Consider the following 24,529-nt stretch of genomic DNA (forward strand, 5'->3'; position numbering starts at 1 on the left):
CCTTTCTAGGAAAGCATCCCAAAAACATTGACAATGAATGTGAATCTGCTAACCCCTACATGTTTCTTATCGCATGAAATGAACCAACTTTCAGTGGAACCTGAACTGTATTTTTTCTCTGAAACAGTTTCACTTAATACTTTTCTTGAAAAGCTGACATTTTTTAAATTAAAAAGGTAGAGAAGTCTTACTGACAGTAACAGCAGTAAAGGACTTAGCAAAGTCCTTTATTTAATTCTTAATACCAACTTGAGAAAAAGAAAAGTGATGAAATGAAAGAAAATAAAAGAATTGTAATAAAGACTGTGACTGGCTAGGTCGCTGTAAAATTTGACACAAACATTTTAATTTCAGCTTGCCTTCCATAACATGGCATCATCATCTAGATCTACATTATATTTAAATCTCATCTTATTTACAGTATGCCCAAGGCAATCCATACTAGTGTGCATCCTACCTACAGTATAGCTTTAATGACCAGGTAATAAATTCAAGACACCTTTGTAACATACACAGGCTCACTGTGGGCTACGTAATGCAGACTGATTCTTACAGAGGCCTCTTCTTAATACTAATGGTCTTCCTAGATCTCATGCTAATCCTTGTGTACGTTTATTGGATAAACAAAAAGAGCACAGACACTGAATATAATTTAGGGATTGTTGTGGTTCTGCTTGAGTGGGCAGTTGAGCTCCACCACAGCCGCTCTCTCACTCCCCCTCCTCAAAGAGAAATGGGGAGAAAATATGTGAAAAGAGCTCAAAGGTTGAGATAAGGACAAGAAAATCACGCAGTAATTATTGTAACAGGCAAAACAGACTTGGCATAGGGAGATAGTAAGATTTATTGCTTATTACTAACAAGCTAGAGAAGTGAGAAACAAAGGAAAGAAACCAAAAGCACCTCCCCCCCCATCCACCCTCTTCCACCTCCTCCCCCCGAGCGGTGCAGGGGAATGGGGGAATGGGGGTTATGGTCAGTCTACAGCACTTCTTTGCTGCTCCTTCTCAGTCACTCTCATCCCCTGTGCTGTGAGGTCCCACCCACGGGATACAGTCCTTGATGAACTGATCCGGCGTGGGCTTCCCACAGGCAGCAGCTCTTCCAGAACTGCTCCAGATATGGGTCCGTACCACGGGGTCCATCCCTCAGGAGAAAACTGCTCCAACCTGGCTCCCCTACGGGCAGCAGCTCCTGCCAGGTCACCTGCTCCTGCGTGGTCTCCTCTCCACGGGCTACAGGTCCGGCCCGGAATCTGCTCGGGCAGGGGTCTTCCACAGGCAGCAGCCTCCATCCGTGCAGGGCCACCTGCTCCACCGTGGTCTCCTCCACGGGCTGCAGCGTGGATCCCTGCTCCACCGTGGTACTCCATGGGCTGCAGGGGGACATCCTGCTTCACCATGGTCCTCACCACAAGCCACAGGGGACTTCTGCTCCAGCGCCTGGAGCACCTCACCCCCTCGTTCTTCACTGACCTTGGTGCCTGCAAGGCTGTTCCTCACTCCTCTCACTCTCCCAGCTGCTGTGTGGCGCAGCGTTTTTTTCCCTGTCTTAAATATGCTCTCACAGAGGCACAAAACAACATCGCTTATTGGCTCAGCTCTGGAAAACAGTGGGGCCCTTACCAAACATGGGGCAGCTTCTTGATCCTTCTCACAGAAACCACCCCTATGGCCCCCTGCTACCAAAACCTTGCCACGTAAACCCACTGTAGGGATACATCTTTCCATTTGGATATAGTAATTTACCACTTAAGTAAGTACTACAGGATGGAGGTTACATTAGCAGCTTCTAATTAGCAGTGGGTAAAATTCAGAATTTATGTTCTGTACAAATTTTATATTGTGAGAAAAATGTTGTTTGAAATCAGAATGAGAATGGCAAATGTTCAGACTTTATGGAATGAGAATTAGTAAATAGTACACCCATTCTGACGAATTAAAAAAAAACAAAAAACAAAAAACAAAAAGATAAAAGCTCTTAGGTCAGTTTTTCTGAAGAAAGGAAACTATCTTGTCTACCACAAATCCTTGGGATTACTTTTTTTTTTTTTTTTTTAATTTTTAATTTAATTTTACTTTATTTCTAGGGGGTTGCTGGATAAAAACAGCTAAGAGTGAGCTTCATAATAATAATAAAAAAGCCATTATGAAAAAAGTTTTGGCTTATTTCAAAGTGAAGAATTCAGTCAGTTATAACTCTATCTTAAGGCAGGATTCTCAGGATATCTAAACTCTCTGTTACAGACTCAAGTGTCTAGAAGACCTAACCACAGGTGTAGCAAAGCATTTTATTTTGCCATTCTTATGTCTGGTAATCTGGACTGTGTGAACTATACATCAGAGAGCCTAGCACTTTTAGTCCAGCTTTTTAGTTTCTGGACAAACAGGAATACTCGAAGTCTAAATTTCTCCCAGATTTGCTAAGATTCTCTCTTCAAGAGAATTGTGTTTATGTTTCCCTAATGGTTTTTTGAAACAAATAAAGTATTTATTTTTAAAAATCTGCATATTCAACCAAAAATAGTTATGTCAAAGAACTCAACAACTCTGCTGATGATGAATGCTCTTGGCATATATAACACTAATGAAAATATTTGAATGCATGGTTTGCACAGAACTCCAGACCAAATTACTGAAATTGTGTTTGGAGAAGAGGTTTAATCTTTTAATAGCTCCCTTCATTACAATCAGCCTGGTATATTACCTAGAAAAGATAATGTATAAATTATGAGATCTCTAATGACATGTATATCATAGGAGAATGACATTTATCTTATATCCAGACTTTATCTTTACTATTCCGTTGATAAATTAAAAAAAAAAAAATCCTTCAGGAATTTCATTACTTGCTGTGAACCTGTCCTCCCACAGTCACTAAAATTGTACTTGAAGTCATTCTCATTGAACTTATTTCTGTATAAAATACAGAAAATACATTAGTACTGGGAGTTATTTTATGCCACACGAACCTGGCCATGAATTTGTAATTATTGCAACTCTGTATTCATTATTGTGTTACTTCACTAAGAGCAGTTAGGATACTCTCGTTTCTACTAAAGACAGTTAAGGAATTAAATATAAGAAAATGCCAGTTTACTATTAGCAGATTTTGCATTTGATAAACTGTATCTCTGAACTACTGAAAAAAAAAAGAAAGAAAAAAAAAAGAGAAAAAAAAACATACACACTAAACAAACAAACCAAAACAAAAAACCCCAACCCATAAACCAACTTCTATTGAGTACAAAATCACAGTTGGAAGGTGCTTATGGAAATTAACTAGTCCAACCTCCCTGCTTGGAGCAGGGCCATGTAAAGAAAGACTGTATTCAGCTGGGTTTTGAATATCTCCAAAGATGGATACAACAGAACTTCTATGGGAAACACGATCCAGTGCTTGGCCATTGTGACTGTAAAAAAAAAGACTTCTTTTACTTATGTTTTAATGGAATTTCCTGTATTTCAAGTTATACCGCATTGCCTCTTGTCCTGTCACTGGGCTACTGAGAAGACTCAGGCTCCCTCTTCTGTACTTCCATCCATCAGGTATTTATGTACATTGGTATAAGATCCCCTTGAGCCTTCTCTCACCGGCTCTACAGTTGCAGCTCGCAGTACCTCCTTGTATGTCAGTCAGATGCTTCAATCCCTTAGTGGTCTTTGTGGCCCTTTGCTGGATTTGCTCCAGAAAGTCCATGTCTGCTTTGTATGGAGAAACCCAGGCATGTACCCAGCACTCCAGATGTGGCCTCACCAGGGCAGCACAGACAGCAAGGATCACCTTCCTTGGCCTGCTGGCAACACTTCCTAATACAGCCCATGCTGCTGCTAGCCTTCATTGCCACAGGGGCACATTTTTGGCTCATGGTCAACTTGCTGCCCACCAGTATTTCTAGGTTCTTTTCTACCAAGCTGCTTTCCAGCCAGTTAGCCTACAGCATCTAGTGGTGCATGAGATTATTCCATTCCTCCAGTCGGATTTGGCATTTCCCTTTGTTGAACTTCATGAGTTTCCTATTGGCCCATTTCTCCAGCCTGTTGAGTTACCTCTGAATGGAGTCACAGACCCAAGTTTTCTATCACCTGCAACCTTGCAGATGGTGTACTCTGTCCAGGTCATTAATGAATATGTTAAACAAAACTGGTCCCAGTATCGACCTGTGGTTTATCATTAGTGCGTGGCCTCAAATATCTAGCTATCAATCACAACATTTAAAGCCTAGCCATTTGGCCAGTTTTGCCATCCACCTCACCATCCAGTATCTTGTCAACATTTTCTCAGTTTTTTCTGTGAAGGTTATTACAGAGATAGCATCAAACACTTTGCTAAAGATAGGATAAAAAACATCCACTACTCTCCTTTCATCCACCAGACACCTCACTGTTGAAAGCTATCAGATGAGTTGATATCGGGTGAGTTTTCCCTTCATAAAGCCATGTTTACTTCTGATCACCTTTCCTGTTCTTAATAGGTTTGTTAAAGGGAGGGTTTCCAGAATTATTTTCTCCATTACTTTCATCAGGATCTGAGGTAAGGCTGACTGGACTGTAGTTCCCTGAATCATTTGTATTCTTTGAAATAGTAGTGACAATTGCTCCAGTACTCAAATTTCTCTCTGTCACCAAGACATCTCAAAGATTATCTACAGTGGCCTTGCAATTATATCCGTCATTTCTCTTACCACAGCATACATCCTATCAGTTTCACTGTCCTTGTCTATGTCCAGTTTGTTTAAGTTTTCCCTAACATGATCTTCTTTGACCAAGGATAAGACTTCACTGCTCCAAAGTTTCTCTCTGGTCTCAGGGACCTGGGATTCCTGAACAACAACCTCACCAATAAGGACAAAGGCAAATAAGTGTAGCCTTTTCCAAGTCCTTTGGCACCTGCTGCATTCATCAGTGGGCCCACATTTTCCCTGGTCTTCCTCATGCTGCTCAAGTACTTGCACAAGCCCTTCGTGTCCCCCTTGAGATTCAACACCAGATGGGCTTTGGCTTGCCTAACCCCACTCCTACATTTTCTGCTAACTGTATATTTATTCTGGCTTACCAGTCTTTCCTTCCACCTCTTACATGATTCCTTTTTGTCTTTGAGTTTAGTCAGGAGGTATTTAATGATCCATGAAAGCTTCCTGCTGCCCTTGCTTGATGTCCTGCTCATTGGGATGGATAGCTGTTGAGCTTGGAAGAGGTGATACTGGAAAATCAACCAGCTCTCTGGAACCCCTTATCTCTCCAGAACCATATCACACGTGATTCTTCAAAGCAGATCCTCACAGAGGCCAAAATGCCCTAAAAATAAATAAACAAACAAAAAGCTGAAGTAGGACATTTTTTTTTCATTTCAAAGATTCCTTTATTTTTTCTTTTCCTTTAATACTGTTTTGTTGTTGTTCTTTTTATTTATTTATTTATTTATTTCATTTCATTTCTGTTCTCTCTTTGAAGCATAGAAATTTGGGGATTTTTCTCTATTATGTTATGGAAGACGTTTTAAAAAAATCCTCTGTCTCTCTGAACTACAAGTCCTGTCCAACCCTATATTTTACATAAAGCAAGTCAGCAGGAAGATTATTTGTTACTTCCTTCAGCAGCACAGCAAGCACTAAGGAAAGTTAGATTCATATATCAAACTGCAAATCACTTTTTATTGGCTAGAGCACTGCTAATTTTATAAGAATAGTAGGAGCCTAATTTCTAAGGGAAAAAAAAAAATCCTTTTGGTTTCTCACAGCTTTCAAGGGAAGATACAATGATATATCATCAGAGTACCAAATTACTTCTGTGCATGTCTTAACTTCAGTTTTTTCTCATTACAGTCATTGTAGTATTATATGTAGCACTACGGAGGCAGAAGAAAAAGGACACCCTGATGACCTCTAAAGAAGACATCAGAGATAATGTTATCCATTATGATGATGAAGGAGGTGGAGAAGAGGACACCCAGGCTTTCGACATTGGTGCCCTGAGGAATCCCAAAGTGATTGAAGATAACAAAATGCGCAGAGACATAAAACCAGACACCTTGTGTTTTCCACGTCAGAGACCACCAGTGGAAGATAACACAGACATAAGAGATTTCATTAATCAAAGGCTGCAGGAAAATGATGTGGATCCAACTGCACCCCCTTATGACTCCTTGGCAACCTATGCTTATGAAGGAAATGGATCTGTTGCAGAGTCTCTCAGCTCCATAGAGTCCCTTACTACAGAGGCAGACCAGGATTATGACTATCTGAGTGACTGGGGACCTCGCTTTAAGATCTTGGCAGACATGTTTGGAGAAGAAGAAAGTTATAACCCTGACAAAGTCACTTAAGAGCAAGTACAATGGTGAAATAAAAAGAAAAGTAAACCAACAACAAAATAAAAAGATAAACCTAAGCTTTATAATAGGACAGAATTCCTTTGATTATAAAAGACAGCAAATATTTCCAGCAAGTTACTACATTTATCATACAGTCAGTTTTTGTTTGATCTACAACGGAGAGATAAATCCTGTAATATACAGTTTTTTTGTTGTTGTTATTTTGTTACTCTGGAATTACACTGAGACAAGCTCAGGCCTACAAGGTACAGTTTACCGATTGACGTAGAAAGAAGATAGCTTTCTGGCATCATGGTGGAAGAGTGGTAGCTTTTTCGTAATTCCACTAAAGTGCCTATTGAAACTTTTATCATTTAAGTGGTAAAGAGTCTGATGTTACGGTGTTACAAAACTGAATGGTAAATTGGACATGAACTTTAAGACAAGAAGCAATAGCAACACGCTGACTTCTTTTAGAACAAAAATGGACACAACTTCCTAGAGTATATCTAAAGACTAAAACTAAGGAGTGGGGATGGGAGGGGGAAAGGTGGGTGTTCATTGTGTTTGGGGTTCACGGGTTTTGTTTTGTTTTGAAGAAAACAGTACATTGAGGCATCATATTTCTTCTTCCAAAACTTCACAGAGAATTTAAATTTAAAATGCTATTGCACTCCGAAGTTGTAAAGCCAAAATTAAAAAGGAAAAGATCTTAGCATACATCAATGAATATTTAAATGTTCATGAAAATATTACATTTTTTTTCAGAATAATAAAAGATGAAAGCAGCTACTCCTTTATGCGAAGGAAATTTCCCTTGGCTTTCCCTCTTCTTTTAAAATGAGACTATTATTAGAACAGAAAATGGGGAGTTTTATTTCTTTAAGAGTATTGTTGTATTTTTAGTACCAAGACATTTTTTTCCTTGTAATTATCACTAAAGAAGCATTTGTAAAGAACTCCACATCACTTTTCTTTGCAATTAGATTGTTCTGTATGTACCGTAGGCATACATATTCTATACATATTATAGAGGTAGTTATTTTATAACTCACCATTTGCTACAGTTCACCGTATCGTATTTTGGCACTGTATTAAGGCACTATGCCATGGAAGAGCTATTATAAAACTATTTCATGTGGCCTTTTCTGATGATCTAAGGCATACACATTTTGTAAGGTTTATAGGCCTTGACGTGTGAATATACTTAATTCTCCTTCTAAAATCTACACAGTGCTATACAATCTGTTGAGCTCTATTTCTGATTAACAGCACTGGCAAGGTCAACCTAAGTCTTTCATGAATAAGACATCTTCCATTCACCTCAGGTCTGCAGCTTATTTTTTGTACCACTGTACCATTAATTTTGTACAATTTTGTACCATTATTAGCTACCAGATATCATTTGCTCACAAGCCTGATTAACACACCCAAAGTTCCCTTTACTCTCATGGAAATGTAAGGGTATTTCGAATGTGTGTAAATGACACTCCCAATAAGATTTTAAAAGACATATAGCTTAAATAAGATTAGGATCATTTGGTGCAATTGGACAAGGCTCCACTGAAGTCAGTTGACATAGCTCATACTAGCAGAGTGCTGAGGAAGAGACACTGTATGTGGTAATGAGAAATGTTTTTTGTTGGTGTTGGTTTTTGTTTGTTTGTTTGTTTTGTTTTCGTTATTTGCAAAGGTATTTTATGTTTCTTGAAAGACAAATTAAGGCAACAAAAGCTCTCTCTCACATGACAGGGAAGAAAATTGATTAGAAAGGGCCATTGCGTAACAATTTTGACATTGAAGGTGGTGTTTTTAAATGTTGTGCTTCTTACAGTATAGAAAGGGCAACTTGATACTGTAGAGTAGAGCTCTGAGAAAAATAAATAAATTATATATATATATATTTGCTACTAGTTACAACACAGGTTTGATTCATGAAAACTTCACTCTTTTGGAGGTACTTTGCAATGCTTCCTCATGTGGCATATGCATTATAATATGTCCTCCCCTGCTGCCACAGCTAAAACAAGGATCTGACACCGCTCATTTACGGACATGCAATCCTGGGGTCAATGTCTGCTTTTTGTAACTGTATTGGTCCTTAACAATTATTTACACTAGTAAAGTCAACATAAGCAAGAACAGAGTTTGGCTTTCTGACATCACATAGCAGGCTTGCTCCTGAGAAAGTTGCAATTCTAGCAGCTACTGGGTGAATATTAAGACTCTCAAACAGGCTGGTATTTGCTCATAGCAGGACAGTCTGTATGGAAACCTGACACACAATATGAGTACACAGAAAATGTGATCTTAATTGTGCTATCACACACAATTCAGATACAACAGTGAGTTGTTATATGCTAAATAAATAATTAATTGTATATTAAATGCCTATTTTTTGACATTAATGAGCTTTGTAATTGCGATGTTCCTATCACATAATTAATAAACCTCCAGGAAGATTAAAAAAAATAAGTATATAATACAATTATCCTATAAAATCTTAATTAAAATCTAAGACCTCTCTTTAAGGAGTAATCAAACAATTTTGACTTAATGGGGGTATTTTTTGTAAACAGCTCTGTAGAACTAAGGAAAGTGAGTGCTTTACATTTACACATAATCTGGGATCCAAGTAATTTGTGTTTAATTCCACTTTCTGTCACTGTCTTTCTAAAGATGCCTGTCAGGTTTTAAGAACTTATTTTTTTAAAACGGGAATTGGACAAATATGAAGTTTACAAGATTTAAAATATATCAAGGCATCTAAGATGACACAAAGTCAATGGGATTAAGGAATCCCAGTACATTTGTAAATTCTATCAAATAAGTACTTCTGCTTATAAGCACCATATTTTTGAAAAATCCCCACAAAGATCTGCACAATCTAGATCTTACAGTGGATGTCTGTCTGTCTGGACTGTGGAAAAAAGCCATAAACCTCCACATTGTATGAGTGACAGGAAGCTACATATGATATCGCTTAAAGGGCACTAAAGTGGTAGAATCAAGAGAAGTACTTTTCATTTAAATTTCCGAAGTTAATATAATGGTGCACAAACATCTGACATCATCTTAAATGTCTTAACAGTGCCCCTCCAAAACACAAAACATTCTGTAAAATGCCTTCAGCCTGTGAAGGCTTTGAGACGCTGCACTGGCAGAGACAAATCCATGATTTAGGTTAAACCATTATGGTATGATTAGCACTGCTGAAATACGTGTCTAATTGGAAAGCATTCAGCTAAGAAGACAAGTATTAGAGAAATCCAGATGATAAGCTTACAGTGCAGACACACAGAACTGAAGACAAATTTATAACTGAACCTCTGAAAGGAATTTCAGGGAAGAAAGCAAATGTCTTCTGTGCCCTCCCAAGAGACACCTCTTGGTGCTACTACTGCTATTTCAGTAGCAGCTACTGAAAATGCTGCTACTTAGAAAAGTTCAGAAAATTTCACTGTGTGATCAGAACATAAAAGAATTCCAAAAATTGGATTTAAGAGTGCTACATCTCAAATCTGAAGATGCTGTTATTCTTGAAATGCAGATTTGCAATATAGTCAGTGAATCAGATAGAAAAGACTTGGAAAGCAATGTGGCACAAAGATCTGTTTGAATAATTTATAATTCTCTGATTTTAACTTTTATTTTATAAATTTGCTCTAAATTTTGCTGTTCAGAAATAAAATCATAGTTACTGAAGATTGACTTATGAAAGCAGAGTTCATTATGGAGCAAAGGGCAATAAACAACCCAACGGATTACTGAAAATGTTATTCTAGACACCACGTTGCAAATGTTTTTACCTTAATATGTTCTTATACTGATAAACACAACTGATGATCTTTCACAGTACTGAAAACTAAAGTTTGTAAAACTGCATTGCTGTGAAAGACCTTTACTAAGTGAATACAAAATGAAAATATATTAATACTCTGGGTTACTGGCATTTTGTATGACACTAGTGCCCAGGAATTCCAGTGGGCAGCAAGTTGACCATGAGCCAAAAATGTGCCCCTGTGGCAATGAAGGCTAGCAGCAGCACGGGCTGTATTAGGAAGTGTTGCCAGCAGGCCAAGGAAGATGATCCTTGCTGTCTGTGCTGCCCTGGTGAGGCCACATCTGGAGTGCTGGGTACATGCCTGGGTTTCTCCATACAAAGCAGACATGGACTTTCTGGAGCAAATCCAGCAAAGGGCCACAAAGACCACTAAGGGATTGAAGCATCTGACTGACATACAAGGAGGTACTGCGAGCTGCAACTGTAGAGCCGGTGAGAGAAGGCTCAAGGGGATCTTATACCAATGTACATAAATACCTGATGGATGGAAGTACAGAAGAGGGAGCCTGAGTCTTCTCAGTAGCCCAGTGACAGGACAAGAGGCAATGCGGTATAACTTGAAATACAGGAAATTCCATTAAAACATAAGTAAAAGAAGTCTTTTTTTTTACGGTCACAATGGCCAAGCACTGGATCATGTTTCCCATAGAAGTTCTGTTTATCCATCTTTGGAGATATTCAAAACCCAGCTGAATACAGTCTTTCTTTACATGGCCCTGCTCCAAGCAGGGAGGTTGGACTAGTTAATTTCCAGAGGTTCTAGCCTCAGCTTTTCCATGATTCTGTGACTTGTGCTAAAAACTCTCCTGTGTATGTAGGTTCTAAACCTCCAGTCAGGTCAATGGGATCCTAACTATGTATGCACAGTAACTAGGATTTGTTTTAGAGACCGTTGAAGTAGGATTAGGGGAATACTGTAGCAATCTTTTAAATTGCTTGAAATGTGGAGAGACTGGAAAGGGATGAATTGTTTACTGTCCTTTCCAGTAGAAGAACTAAGGGGCATCACATGATACTAGAAATTAGTATGAAAATAAACTGTGGTGGTTCTTCACACAATGAGTAGGAAAGGTAGTCATGGATGCTCAGAATTTATAGGTTGAAAAAGAGACTGGACAAATTCCCGAAAAACAAATCATTTGTATGTTGCTTAATACAGAGCAATCACATTTAGCTCAGGAAATTCCTGATTAACATTTGGGGGAGTCATACAACCTGGTCTGTTCCTACACACTTTGCTAGGATATCAGCTTATGGCCACTGCTAGCTAAAGATACTAACCCAGTTTGATCAATATTACTTTCTTATTACTACAAAAAATTACTGTCAATTTAATTGATCCTCAAATCACCATGCCATCAGTTCTAATTTACTAAATTGCATAGATAAAGCCAGTTCCTTTTTCATTACATATTATACATTCAAATTTTATGATTTCCATCAGATTTTACCTGTTGTAATTGCTTTATTTACTTCAGTTCTGTCTACTTTTATATTGTAGTGATGCACTTTTGTCTTTAACATGGACACTATACTGATTACTAACAGTGACAATGACTCAGTTTGGGTTGGTCTGTATTAAAAATACATATATTACTTTATTACTGGGTAAAGTTCCCTCTATAGTACATGTCATATTTGGCATGCCTTTCACTTCCTTAGCTGTCCTTTAGGTTACTAAAGATTACTTTCCTATGTCCTGCAAACACATGAAGGAGAAAGGGAATGTAATGACTACCTGGCTAGATGAGTGACTGTGTTAGTCCAGTATTCAGGTGTGCAATTTACTACTCTCCTGACATGTGTTGTGCTCTTAGACATGATTTATTGTTCTCATATGTTGAATACTGTACATTTACTAGTCAAAAGCATGCTTTTCTATTATATGCCTCTGTCAAGAAGCATAAACTAAGCCCTTTCTTTCTTTGAAGCTATCAGGATGTGGGGAGGAAATAGCATCATAGTAGGTGAGAACAAAAATAAATATGCCTTAACAGAATATCTTATATTATTTGGCAACATTTCTCCAGTAAATAATTAAGTTTTTATTTGTATTTGGAGCTTATTTTTTCTCAGTAGTTAATGAACTCAGGCAATACACTCAATATTATTCAGAATACTTCTGCCAGCTTCAACCCCTGCTGCTTTAGCTGCTCCAGGTTACTTTGAAGTTTGATCTTTATACCCCCATGTGTTTATTACTCTGCTAGTTCTGGTCTAGCTGCGTATCTGATTACAGCTGAACTTTCATGGTAGAAACATCAGACCAAGAAATACAAGACTCAACTGTACAGGCACAGAATTCTAGGTTGGGTTGATAAGAGATTTTTCAGAATGAATGAACATCAGCTTAATGTTCAGCAAACTGACATCAGCAGAAATCATACTGTGAATTTCATATTTAAGTTATAAGTACTAATCAAAATATTAAAACCTGTAGCATGTTTTCTACAATTCTACAGTACGTAACACACACCAGCTTTCTGCTAAGGCAAGCAGATGCAGAGAGAGAGAGAGACCATGGAGCTGTTATCTCCTCTTTTTTTTTTTCTTTTTCTTTTTTCTATTTGTATTTTCCTATTTGTGTATTCCTTTGCACATACATTAAAAAAACAAACAAACAAACAAACAAAGTAATATTTTGTAGCTTAATTTTATTTCTTAGTCTTAAAATATGACAAATATATTCCATGAAAATAGGGGAGATTTGGCAATGGCAAATGGAATAAATAGAAATACTTCAGATGGAGTACAGCAAGATATCATGTCTCAGTTCTTAAAAGTAGAAATTTGAGGATGAAAATTCAGTTAGTCTTTTTTCAAGTTCAATGAATTTACCTTAGCAATGAATGATCTTAGTAATCCTGTGCCACAGTTGGTAAATGCTTTATTTTACTTTCTAGGACTGATTTTTATTATTGTAATTACAATTACTTGAATTAAGTTATTCCAGATCACATACTTTAGTTGTCATGCTTGGCCTAGATGATGTGACTGAAAGCACTTAACGTCATATGCAGTCCAGAGAGCATGGTAGGTAAATACAAAAAGTGATTTAATGGAACTATCTTCTGACCAGGGGTTTTCAATGACAGATATTGAGGACAGGGATTTGTCTGAATTGTTGGCTATCCTGGAAGACAGCACGTTGCAGCCCAAGCTGACAGTACTCTCTTGATGGTTATGGAGAAAGGAAAGTCCTGGCAAGGTTCAGATTTGATGAACTAGCACATTAATTTGACTTCTCCTTGAGGAAATTGCTTTAGAAAACTTTTGTCATAAGCAGAATTAAAGCACCATTTTGAAATCTACACAGTAGAGGAAACTTAAGTATCCACGAAAAGCTAAATGGGACTGTTCTTCCCATTGAAATGGTCTATAAATGAATATAGTGCAGAATAGTCTCACTAGAAATAGCACACCACTTCTGATCTGTAATTCAGAGACTGTTCATGCATTTGCACTAGTCCTTAACAGAATAACATTGAAACACATAGTTTAAAAAAAAAATAGAAAAAAAAAAAAAAGAAGAAAAAAATAAGTTGGGAGCCCTGACATGTTTCTCTGTGTTGTTAAAAGTTTCTGAGCTGAACCAGTCTCTACCATGTTTGCTACTTTCCTTGGATTCAGGAATTCAGAAATCTGCCTTCTTTTCTGCATATGACAGAGCCTCCATGGCGGGTTGTCCCCAGTGAGTGGCTAAGCATCACTCAGTCTCCAGCTACATGGTTATGGAGGACAGAATAGGAAGAGCAAAAGTCAAAAAAAGTCCTGGGTCAAGATAAGACAGTTTAATAAGTGAAGGAAAAAGGAAGAAAAAAAAAATATATATATATATTTATATATATAAAAAAAACACCACCACCACCAAATGATACATTCGTCACCTCCTACAAGTAGACCAATGCCCAGCCAGTCTCGAAGTAATGGCTAGCTACCCAAAAAAGCTTTTCCCCCCACTTCACCCCCCCACCCCACCCAGTTTTATTTCTGAGCACAATGTCATACGGTATGGAATACCTCTTTGGTCAGTTGGGGGCAGCTGGGTGGCATTCCCAGACTACTCACTGCAAGGGCAGAGCAGGAAACAGAAAGTTTTGATGCAGTGCAAGCCCGGTTTAGCATTCTGCAGAACACTGTTGTATAATAAACACTGATTTGGTCACAGATCCAAAACACAGCAACATCACAGCCAGACACAACATAGCCTCCCCAGGGTGCAACGAAGAAGTAATCTCAAACCTTCCCACTGATATCTACAGGTTGCCACAGCTGATTTATGCATAATTTAGGCTGCACTCGGAGAAGTACTCTTCTTCCCAATACAGTGTGACAGATTCTTGGTCTCTACATTGTCCATAGGTTTTCTTTACTTAACCAAGAGATTTTTTCTATGTAAAATTTTCTGATAAAATAGAAAGGCAGCAGCAGAACAAAGCAGGATTTAGTGTAATGCTGAAAATCCTCTTTCACTCCATGCCTCTTCCAGTTTACCTTTGCCTAACTTTCTCAGCCTGGGCAATGCTCAGTAACACATCCTGCTACAAGTTAGACAGAAATCATCCTTTTCCTAAATTGCCAATGGCAATCTCATGTTTAATAGGCCTACAGTATCACACAGGCTGCTAAAGTCACTTGCTGGAATCAACCAAAACAAATGAAAAAAATAACCCTACTAAATGACAGGAAACTCTCTTCCTCCTATGCAATAGCAGAGCAGTTAAAGCATGCACAAAAAATTTAAGAGCCCCACTTTGCTACCCTCCAAAAGTTAAAGCAAAGCAAATAAGACCTTGTATCTCCCAAGATGATATTGAGACCACTTAAGTGTTCTTCACACCACCTGCTGAAGCTATACCAAAAAAAAAAAAGTATAAAAGAACAATCATTTTTAAAAATACACAAAGTAAGCAGTTCCCTCCTGCAATGATCAGACACTAAGAGATGGAGACGGAAATTTCAGAAAAACAAACAAACAAACAAACAACTTTATGACAAATCCATGGCAAAAGAGTGAGCATTTTTTTGATTTAGGTATTGGAACACATTCCGCAAATGTGACAGGACATATGGGTGTGCTAGCTTACTACTTAATATTACAAAGATACAAATATTTTTGAACAATAGAGCATAGTATTTTTTTCCCAATTATATCATTTTATCACATGATAAAACTCTCTTTTACCACATGATAAAGTGCGCAGGAACAGTAGGAATACACTTTCAACAGGAAATATGTTTAAAAAAAAACAACACATGAATCTACTCAAACATGGCTATAAAGCATTTCAGTAAGTTTTAGTATGACGCACATGACAAACAAAAGTGAAGAGAAGCCACCGAAATCAGAGCAGTACAGCATCTGAAACCTTTTTTTTTTTTTTAAATCAGTCAACATATTTAAAGTTAAATTCCATGATAAACAGAAAAATATAAGATTTTTTTTTAAGATCCTGCCTAACTTGACAATACATTCTCTTTTTCTAATGCCAGTTTTCTTAAAAAAAAAATGCCAGTTTTCTTAAATAAAACGTAGCTTTTCTTCTTTTTGCAGTCAGGCTGGTACATTTAGGAATAGGAAATTTAGGAAATAAATTTACTCATCTAGATCTGATGGTGTCTTATTTCTCTTACAATTTTTGTATTTATATTGTTTTGTTGATTTTTCCCCCAGTCAGTCATCATAAAGTTATAAAAAAACAACAACAACAACAACAATGTATTCAATCAAATTCTGTAACATTTTAATTCTAAGTTAAGTTTTAAAATGAAATGTTGAACATTTTTAGCTAATACTGAAAACTGGCTGAAGTATTTATTTTTTTTAATGATTTTTTATTTTTTACTGAGCAATATCTTTCAATACACTGATTTCTAAACATCTCAAGGAATGTAAGGAAATTATTTTATCATTACTCTACTATTTTGTTTAGGATTAATCATTCCAGTATAAAGACTTGGAATGAGATTGCTTTGTTTGCTAAGAGGGTGCAAAATCAACCATTCAGTGGTGGAGACGGACTCTGTCCAAAGTGTAGCTATGCTGCTCTGTGAAAATGTGGTGAAAGAAGGAATAAGAAGGAATTTGTTAAGGCTCCAAAGCCCTTGCTGGTTTAAAGCCTCTGTTAGCACCACAAAGAAACCTATCACCATTTATTTTCACACAAGCCAGGCACAACACCTCTTACGGCCTACAACATGCAGCTAGCTAAGCCAACATAACTGACTGAAAAATCGTCATACAGCTAAGAAATTATGATAATGCCACGCAAATGGGTTGGAAAATAAACACAAATATCAGACTACAGCTAGTTTCACTCTCAAGACCTCCGGTCTAAAATAATTTGAACTTTTATAGAAAATCTGCCACTGGATAACTTAGGTACCAAAGTTTCTTTCAATTTTTGGGAAGTGATATGTCATCATTCCCAAAGGAAATGTCCACTAATATACTGAATTGCTATTATATTATTCCGTTCTGAAGCATGCATGAGATTACTCATGTGCTGGTACTCTTGATCTCTTAAGGGATCTGTCCTGGATATAGACTCTACAACAACTAATTTCTTGTCTGTCCTCTAACTCACATTTTTGCAACAGTCTGTTAAATTACCCAGAATAGATCTGCAATCATTACAAATCTTGATGCACATTCAATATGCATTGTTTATGATTATATATACTAACAGTTTTGTAGTGTAGGATGTACATGGTAGCACCCACAGCCACTGAGATTTTCTTTTGCTGTACATGTATCAGGCATGCTCTAGTCCTTACCTTCCCCTCTTGCTTGAATAAGGCTCAACAAAAGGGGAAGAATATTTGCAGCTATTTCATTTGTTCTGAGAAATAAATGAAGATGGCTTTGTTAGAGGGAAGAAAGGCAAGCAGAACACGAATATACACACAGACTATGCATCTCAAAAAACACTATCTACTGATCAGCAATCTATCTTTTGTCTTTGACAGAGGTCACATCTATTTTAAAGATGAAATATACAAGATACTATGTAGCAGAGGATACTGAATTGATGATTGTGCTGGGTCTGGCTAGGATGGAGTTAACTTTCCTCACTGCAGCCTGTATAGTGCTGTGCTCTGCACTTGTAGCTAGAACAGCATTGGTTGTTCTGTGTGGTGTCTATTGCTGGCACAGCACCAACTAGCACAGGACAAAAAAAAAAAACAACAAAAAAAAACCACTGATAACTGCTTGAAAGACTGAGAATTTTGATTATTATTCTGATTAATGTGGGTTGGGAGTTAATGGGTAGGGCAAGTGGACTATGGAAGAGAGATGTCTAACATTTGTGTCTACATATTCTATTTGAGCATCAGTGTTACAGTCACTTGGTAAAAAGTTTATATTAGTATTAATAAGAAAAATATAAGGAACGATGCACAACTTCTCATCTCTACCAGGATAACAACATAAGACTAAGAAAACGACCACCATGATCAGCTTCTTGCTTTAAGAGGTATACATGTATGGCCAAATTACACTCCTTGAAAAGCTCACATTCTGCTGATACAAATATTGCATGGCTCAGGCAATGTTCATATTTGTCAGCAATCTGGTTTCAGAAAATGGCATTATACTGATTGATGACTACCAAGCGAAGAAGTACAAAGCATGGGAATTTCATCAGCTTTCTCAAAATGACTGCATAATGCATGATAGACATATCAATCTATACAGCTTCCAAATTGCAGTATTTTAAACAACAAAAAAATATTTTGTTTTTAAACAACAAAACCTTTAGGTTCCAGAGGAACTTAACTTTAAATTTTGATGCATTTTTTGGCTCACTTCACTGTGTTTTGTTGTGAAATTTTCCAGTATAGTAAAAGACAAGAGGTCTGCTGGTCATTCATATCTATTTCTCTAAATTTTATTAATTTACATTTCTTTTTAAGTTTATCCCCTGACAAGTGTGAATACTACAAAGTAATTATATAGAAACCTGAAATGTATATTCTTTTCATTTAAGACAAATTTGTACTGAAAAGACATTGTACAGCTGGGGGGTGGGGGGTTCTCTGGTGTCACTTTGCATAAAAATCCCATTTGTAGAATGTACAGAGAATTGAAACGTAATAATGATGACTGCAGTGTCTGGATGCTTTGTAATTATTGTAACAGAAAAAAATGTGAGAACGTAAACAGCATAGCATACTACTCAAAAGAAGAAACGCTACTAAGCAGCAGTGCAGTTCTCCATGCTTTGCACTTTAGGACCAAAGGATAAAAGTTTTTTGTTTGTTTGTTTATTTGTTGTTTTTTGTTTTTTTTTTCTTATGCCATGATTCAATTCCTCTCAGCCACAGTGCGAAGAAAGTACAGATCTAAAGGATCTACTGGTCTGTTTGGGGATCAGAAGATAATGTTGGAAATACCTGTTGAAAGCCAATTAACCTTCCTCATTGCGAGAGAGTGCAATCAAGTATGTACTGTCATTGCTTTGTCTGGTCATTTCTAAAAGACTGCAGTGGCAGAACTTCCACCATCCTGACATGGCACTCCTAAAACATAGCTGCGAAAGGAAGAAACAAAGTGGAATAACTATAATAATAATAACAATTAAAACAAAACAAAGCAAACCACCACTGACCTGTTCAGTTGTTGCAATGGCTCATGCGGCCCTCTTACAGCTTGAGTCTTTGCTGCCCTCACGTGGCTGGTAGATTCAGGGTTCCTCTCGAGCAGAAGGTCTTGGTTTGTTCAAGCAACGAACCAGTACACTTTTGCGACAGTACATTCACATTTGCAGTATCTCGTGGGATTCAGTTGCAACAGGTACTCCTTAATAAGCAGACAATAGCAGGTAATATTAGGGATTGCTATTTGACCTACTAGTTCATTCTGTTTTCTAAGGTGAATATTTACCTGACATAGTATGCATGCCTGCTCATTTTTTCATGCATTTTCATCAAAAAGATAATCTTGGATCTTGCCAGTTAATCCTAAAGTAGCAGTTTAATTTCTACTAGCAGATTTCCTTATGCATATTAAGAAATAGATCCCAAAATGGCAATTTAACTGCAAATATTTAAAAAAATCTTTTAATAGATTGCAGACACAAAGGCTGAAATCCACGCTACCTTACTCTCAACAGTGAAATTCCCATGAACTCCAGAAGGGTCAAGATGTCATTTTAATTCAGACTGAAATTAAAAAAAAAAAAAAAAGACAGAAATACAACCAGTGCTAAACTCCATATAAGAATAATTTCTAAAACTGTTCACTCTTCAACCCACTCATATTTCCCATTAATTACTTGCTATATAATCTGCAACAACAATCCACTGACTCACACCAGCTATTGCCTCCATTTCTCTCAACAAATCAAAGGTTTGCCAGCATTTGTTCTTGCTGTAGGCAGTCATGTAATTACTTGTCTTGAGCTTTTAAAATACTGTTATGAAAAAGGATAATTATTCAAAAAATATGCATATATTTTAAAAAGCTTTTTGGGGTTTGTTCTAGTTGCATAATCAATAGTCATATACTAGCATCAGAGATAATGGTGCTCTTTATAATGAAGTCACTTCAGCCTGCTCAAAACTCGACAGAAACAAGAATATAATGGCCTGGCAATCAAATACCAGCTAATGAGAAATCAACAGGCTCTGAACCTTTTCAGAATTATCAGAGACTGTGAAGTGAGACTTGAATCCCACCAAAGCAGCACCGTATGATGCATATTAACACCGTGGAGGGCTCTGTGCGCTTCTCGAACATAAATTACTAGCAAGTACCTGACAATGGCTCTCCACAGTTCCTGTATTTAGTATAATGCTTCTCTTGCTAAGTGCTCATGACTATATTAAAAGCAATGGACTGAATTCAACTATGACAAAAGTGCTGATCGTTCCAAGTCAGTAAGAGTTATGACTGCTTATTTATGAGCTGAATTTAAATGTATGATTGTCAGGGAGGTCTTGACAAGGAAGAAATTTCTTCATGACAGCAAAAGAATTCCCTTTACCACTGCAGGAAACATAGTGGGAGTACTGCAAGACTGCTGTACATCACAGAACAGAGTTACACACCATCATACAGAACTGCGGGGTTTCATAACTTGTCTGTAGCTCTGATTTCTTGTTAGGGTAAAGCTTATTGCTTACAGTGGGACCAGTCTCTTCTAAGAGTCCTATGCAGTTGCACACAAAAATGAAGCAGACAAGAAGCACATCAACTTTCAACAGCAGTCCTGCTGCACTTGGATCTCAATAGGGCAGGAATTAGGCAGCTCGAGGGATCCAGAAGTTTCTGGTATCGCTAGGTACATATTCATTTTTGGAAATACTGTACACTATAAGGGTTTTGGAATAGTTGCTCCCCCCCTTTTTTTCTTCATAAAATGAAATCACACATTCAAATATTTGTCACAGAACAGAAATTTTAAGCTTTAGCTAGCACTTCTTTATGCCAGACCTGCTTTTCAAAATGTTGAGAGAACCACCTCTGACATCAGCTTAATCTAATAACAATGCACAGACGTATTTTTAGGTTCATAAAGTTTTCACAAAACATGATTTATTGTTACTTAATGATAGAAAATACAACTGTTTATATTGTATTTTGATTCATGTATCTGATTTCTTTTTCCTTTCCTTTCCTTTCCTTTCCTTTCCTTTCCTTTCCTTTCCTTTCCTTTCCTTTCCTTTCCTTTCCTTTCCTTTCCTTTCCTTTCCTTTCCTTTCCTTTCCTTTCCTTTCCTTTCCTTTCCTTTTTCCTTTCCATCAAACACAGAGTTTTAATGTAAAGAGCACTTTGAGTTAGAACAGATTTTCTTTTCAGACATAAAGAACACAGACTTTCAGTTATATACCATAATGTGATGGATGAATTTCCTCTGTAATATTTCAATATGAGTAGAATTAGGTTTCCAGAGTTATGTTAGGAGTCCTAAGAGAAAATTTTACTCATTTGGAAAAGAGCAAAGTATTTTCTTATATAGGAAAGAAAAAAAAAAAAAAAGAGGAATAGAGTACCTTACCTCTAAGAGAGATCCTTGGATCCACAAATCCAAGGCAGCACCCATCTCCCTACACTTTTTTTTTTTTTTTTTTGCCACAGTTTTGTCAAGTATATTTTATAAAATTAAGTGAATCAATATGTGAAAACATTTTAAATGTCTTTCATCGTTATTTTGACATACTGAAATAATTACATTTATTGAGTGCTATAAAATGGATATAGACTCTTAAAAATCTGTTTGTTCTTTAGTATGGTTATGCACGGAAACTGAATTCCATTGTAATATTCACATTTCTTCTGTGGGAATTAACAAATTACAAGAGAAATAATCAGAATATTTCCATTATTAATATTGCTAATATATAATATTTTAATAAAAAGCAGATTTATATCATTTAGCTTGCACCTTAAACTTTGTATTTTATAAAAACTAATCTCAAACAGCAATGTGACCCTGCAGAATAGTTTATCACTGTTGCTTTACAAGCAACAAAGAAAATATGTCCTGTGATATTGAATAAAAGCAAGAAGTTGCTTTTAATAATGCCGACAACAATTTTCTAAATTAATGACAAACACAGTGAAACTATTTCACTTATCTTTTCCACAAACACATGGGTGAAATGAGAGGGACTGAAGCTTTCTGTAGTTTTGATGCATACAGAGGTTTTACTTGGAATCTTATGAATCAGAAAAATGTACACAGTATTTGGATCCCACTGTCAGGAGGATGTTTAGATATATGTTTTGTGTTCCTATCTGAAGAGTTACAAAAATCAGGATTTTGAGATGATTTACCACAGCTAGCAGGTGAATGTTCAATTAATTATGGAATAAAATATAAATCCTTTCTCATATTGATGAGCAATGACAGGTGCTGTCAAAGCAGAGCAAATGTATTTTTTGCCTTTAAAGGATGATTTTGTAGACCTATCAGTTTCTAAAGACATTTTGTGACAAAGTTTCATCAATGATTATGTTACGGATGCAATTTAAATTTTACCTGTGGTCTTCCAAAGATCCTTAGCACTATACTTTGTCTTCACTATCTTTAACTCTCAGAAATAACTGCTTGCTTGTTTGCTTGATTTTAATAACTCAGAATACATTTTTGTCCAGAATTTCATTGATCTCAATTACTTATTTAGGTGGTTTTCTTAACTTACTTAATTCTCATTCAAATCATATAATTGTCAAGTAAGCAAAAGACTTAACTAGTTCATTCCTGTCTTTTTAAGGTGTTCCTTTTTCAGTTCTGTGCTATCCACCAGGAACACAGGTAAATAAACAATTGCAAAAACATCTCAATAGAACACAAACACCACACTATGAGACATAACCTATTTCCATAAAAGTTCCTGAAAAACCTTAGCAGGTGCATATACACTTGTTCCACATTTGTGGAGTTCAATCACACAGTCCTAAAGGTTACTTACTGTGTTACACCATTTCTATACTAGATACTTAAACAAAATTTATTCTCTGGATCCCTCACTTGGCAAAAGTAACTGTAAAATACGTAGGTCATGAAAACTAGAGTGGTAAATCCTGTACCTTGCCCTAGGGTTTTTACTGCTGTGAAAGAAAGAAGGATCTAGATTAAGTTTCTATGCATTTTAGAAGGATCTAGACTAACTAAGTTTCTATGCATTTAAAAATAATCTAAAAATCCACAATTGTTATTAAATGGTTGTTGTAAACAAATCACACTGAGATGGCATCAGCTGTCTATATGGGATTTTGCAAATGTATGTGAACTTGTTTTGACTCATTTATGGATTTAAGCTTAAAAATGCTGTCTAAAAATTTAACTGGAAACCAATGGAAAATCGATACAAGTAACAGTGCACAAGTTTTATGTGCTTTCTAAAAGGAACTCAACTTACCAAGCTGGTTTATTATTCTTCAGCTCTGATTTCCAGCTGGGTTGTCTTATGTAGTTTTTCGTAGTATGTATCAATAGCCTGCAGTGACAAAGGCAGGGATGGCTGTTCCTGGTCCCCAGTACTGTAATAGTATCTGTAAATAATGACTTGTAAGAACAAAGAAGAAGAAAAAGCTTTTGCAAAACTTTCATTTTTACTTCATTTTGTAAAGTGTTTTCACATATGAATTTGGTGCAAATCAATAATCAGTTCAACTCTCCAAGCCAAAATCATGTTGTTAAAGGCAGGAATTCATCCATACTGAACTGCATCCTGTTATGAATGGATGACCAACACCAGACCAAAATAAGCTTTCTCACACTCACCAAACTTAACTGCTTTCCATTTCCCCTATGATAATGCGTTGGGCCATGAAGCAATATGTGCTACTGCATTTTAGAAGTCTCACTGGCTGCTGTAAGACTACATACGATGAACTGACATTGACTGGTTATGTACAGGGAAGACAGCTTTTGACACATTTTATCATGTTAGAGAATATCTTCTGCTGCCTGCTTCATCATGAAGGACAGGGAACTATAAAGATTAACAGCCTGAATTGGAAGACAGAGATTTTATTTTTATTTTTTATATTTTTTTTGAGCTCTCAAGCAGAAAGTTATGTAAACCAGCTGGAGATATCACCAGTGTACATGCAATTATAAATGAATCTATATCTTCTGCATCAGAAATGAGTGTGTATGAAGAACAAAGAATATTTTATCTGCTGCGACATGGCAGAGACTTAAAAGTGATAATAGAACTGTTATGGATATGTTATAACACTGTATTCATGTACATATTTCTGTTTTTTCCTCTCTTCTTTAACAAGAACAGTTTTATTCCCTACCTCAGAAATTAATGAATCCCTGAGAAAGCTGTTTCTCAGTGAAAAACAAGCATATGCCAGAATGAGTTTCTAAAAGAATGACTTGGAGACCTTAAAAGCATACAAGAGAAACCAGTTTATAAAACAAAAACAAAACAACAGACAAAATCATCACCTAATTACATGTATCACCTTCCCTTTTGACTCTGTGTTCTCAGGATGACTTAGTCTCCTCTACTCTCTGAAACAAGGCAGTGTCTCTGAAACAAGATGCAGCCTCATCTCAGGCCAGCTGTCTTCATTAACTCTCAAAAGAATCTGGAGTGAGTTGGCAACTGGCTTAGTTATCACAGTTCAGCATTTAAAGTTAAGCAGAATAAGTCTAGGTTTTGGGGGCTATTTTTGAAGTTTCAGTTAGGAGATAAAATGCACCACCCAAAAGAAATGCCCAAGTGCCTTCATCTCTTAAAAGTCTCTGTCTAGTTCCCCCACCAGTATAACAGAAATAAATCCATTATTTTGCTTCTCAATTCTGTTTGAATTATTTTTTATTTCCTATTATGAGTCCATACTGCCCACTACCGTAAGTGCTGATCTGCCAGACTTGGTTCTACAGCAGTATCCATGAAAAGCAT

General features: G+C 36.7%; 1 protein-coding gene and 1 long non-coding RNA gene across 7 annotated transcripts in view; one reads left to right on the forward strand and one right to left on the reverse strand.

Annotated features, from left to right (window-relative positions):
• Positions 1-8,454, forward strand: part of CDH12 (cadherin 12) — a 577,613-nt gene extending 569,159 nt beyond the window's left edge. For all 6 annotated transcript variants that reach the window (XM_027451645.3, XM_027451640.3, XM_038175085.2 and 3 more), the window contains one exon: positions 5,825-8,454. In XM_027451645.3, the coding sequence (XP_027307446.1) occupies positions 5,825-6,324 (500 nt within the window). In that variant the 3' untranslated portion in view covers positions 6,325-8,454. The remainder of the gene's footprint in view (positions 1-5,824) is intronic.
• Positions 490-23,278, reverse strand: LOC113841859 (uncharacterized). The gene is made up of 4 exons (XR_005263550.2): positions 23,027-23,278; positions 18,769-18,959; positions 5,056-5,297; positions 490-3,412 (listed from the first exon to the last, which is right to left on the reverse strand). It is a non-coding gene; the product is annotated as an uncharacterized lncRNA (long non-coding RNA).
• Between the last annotated feature and the right edge of the window lie 1,251 nt (positions 23,279-24,529).

Source organism: Anas platyrhynchos, chromosome 2 (genome assembly GCF_047663525.1).
Source record: "Anas platyrhynchos isolate ZD024472 breed Pekin duck chromosome 2, IASCAAS_PekinDuck_T2T, whole genome shotgun sequence".
In the NCBI taxonomy this organism is placed as follows: domain Eukaryota; kingdom Metazoa; phylum Chordata; class Aves; order Anseriformes; family Anatidae; genus Anas; species Anas platyrhynchos.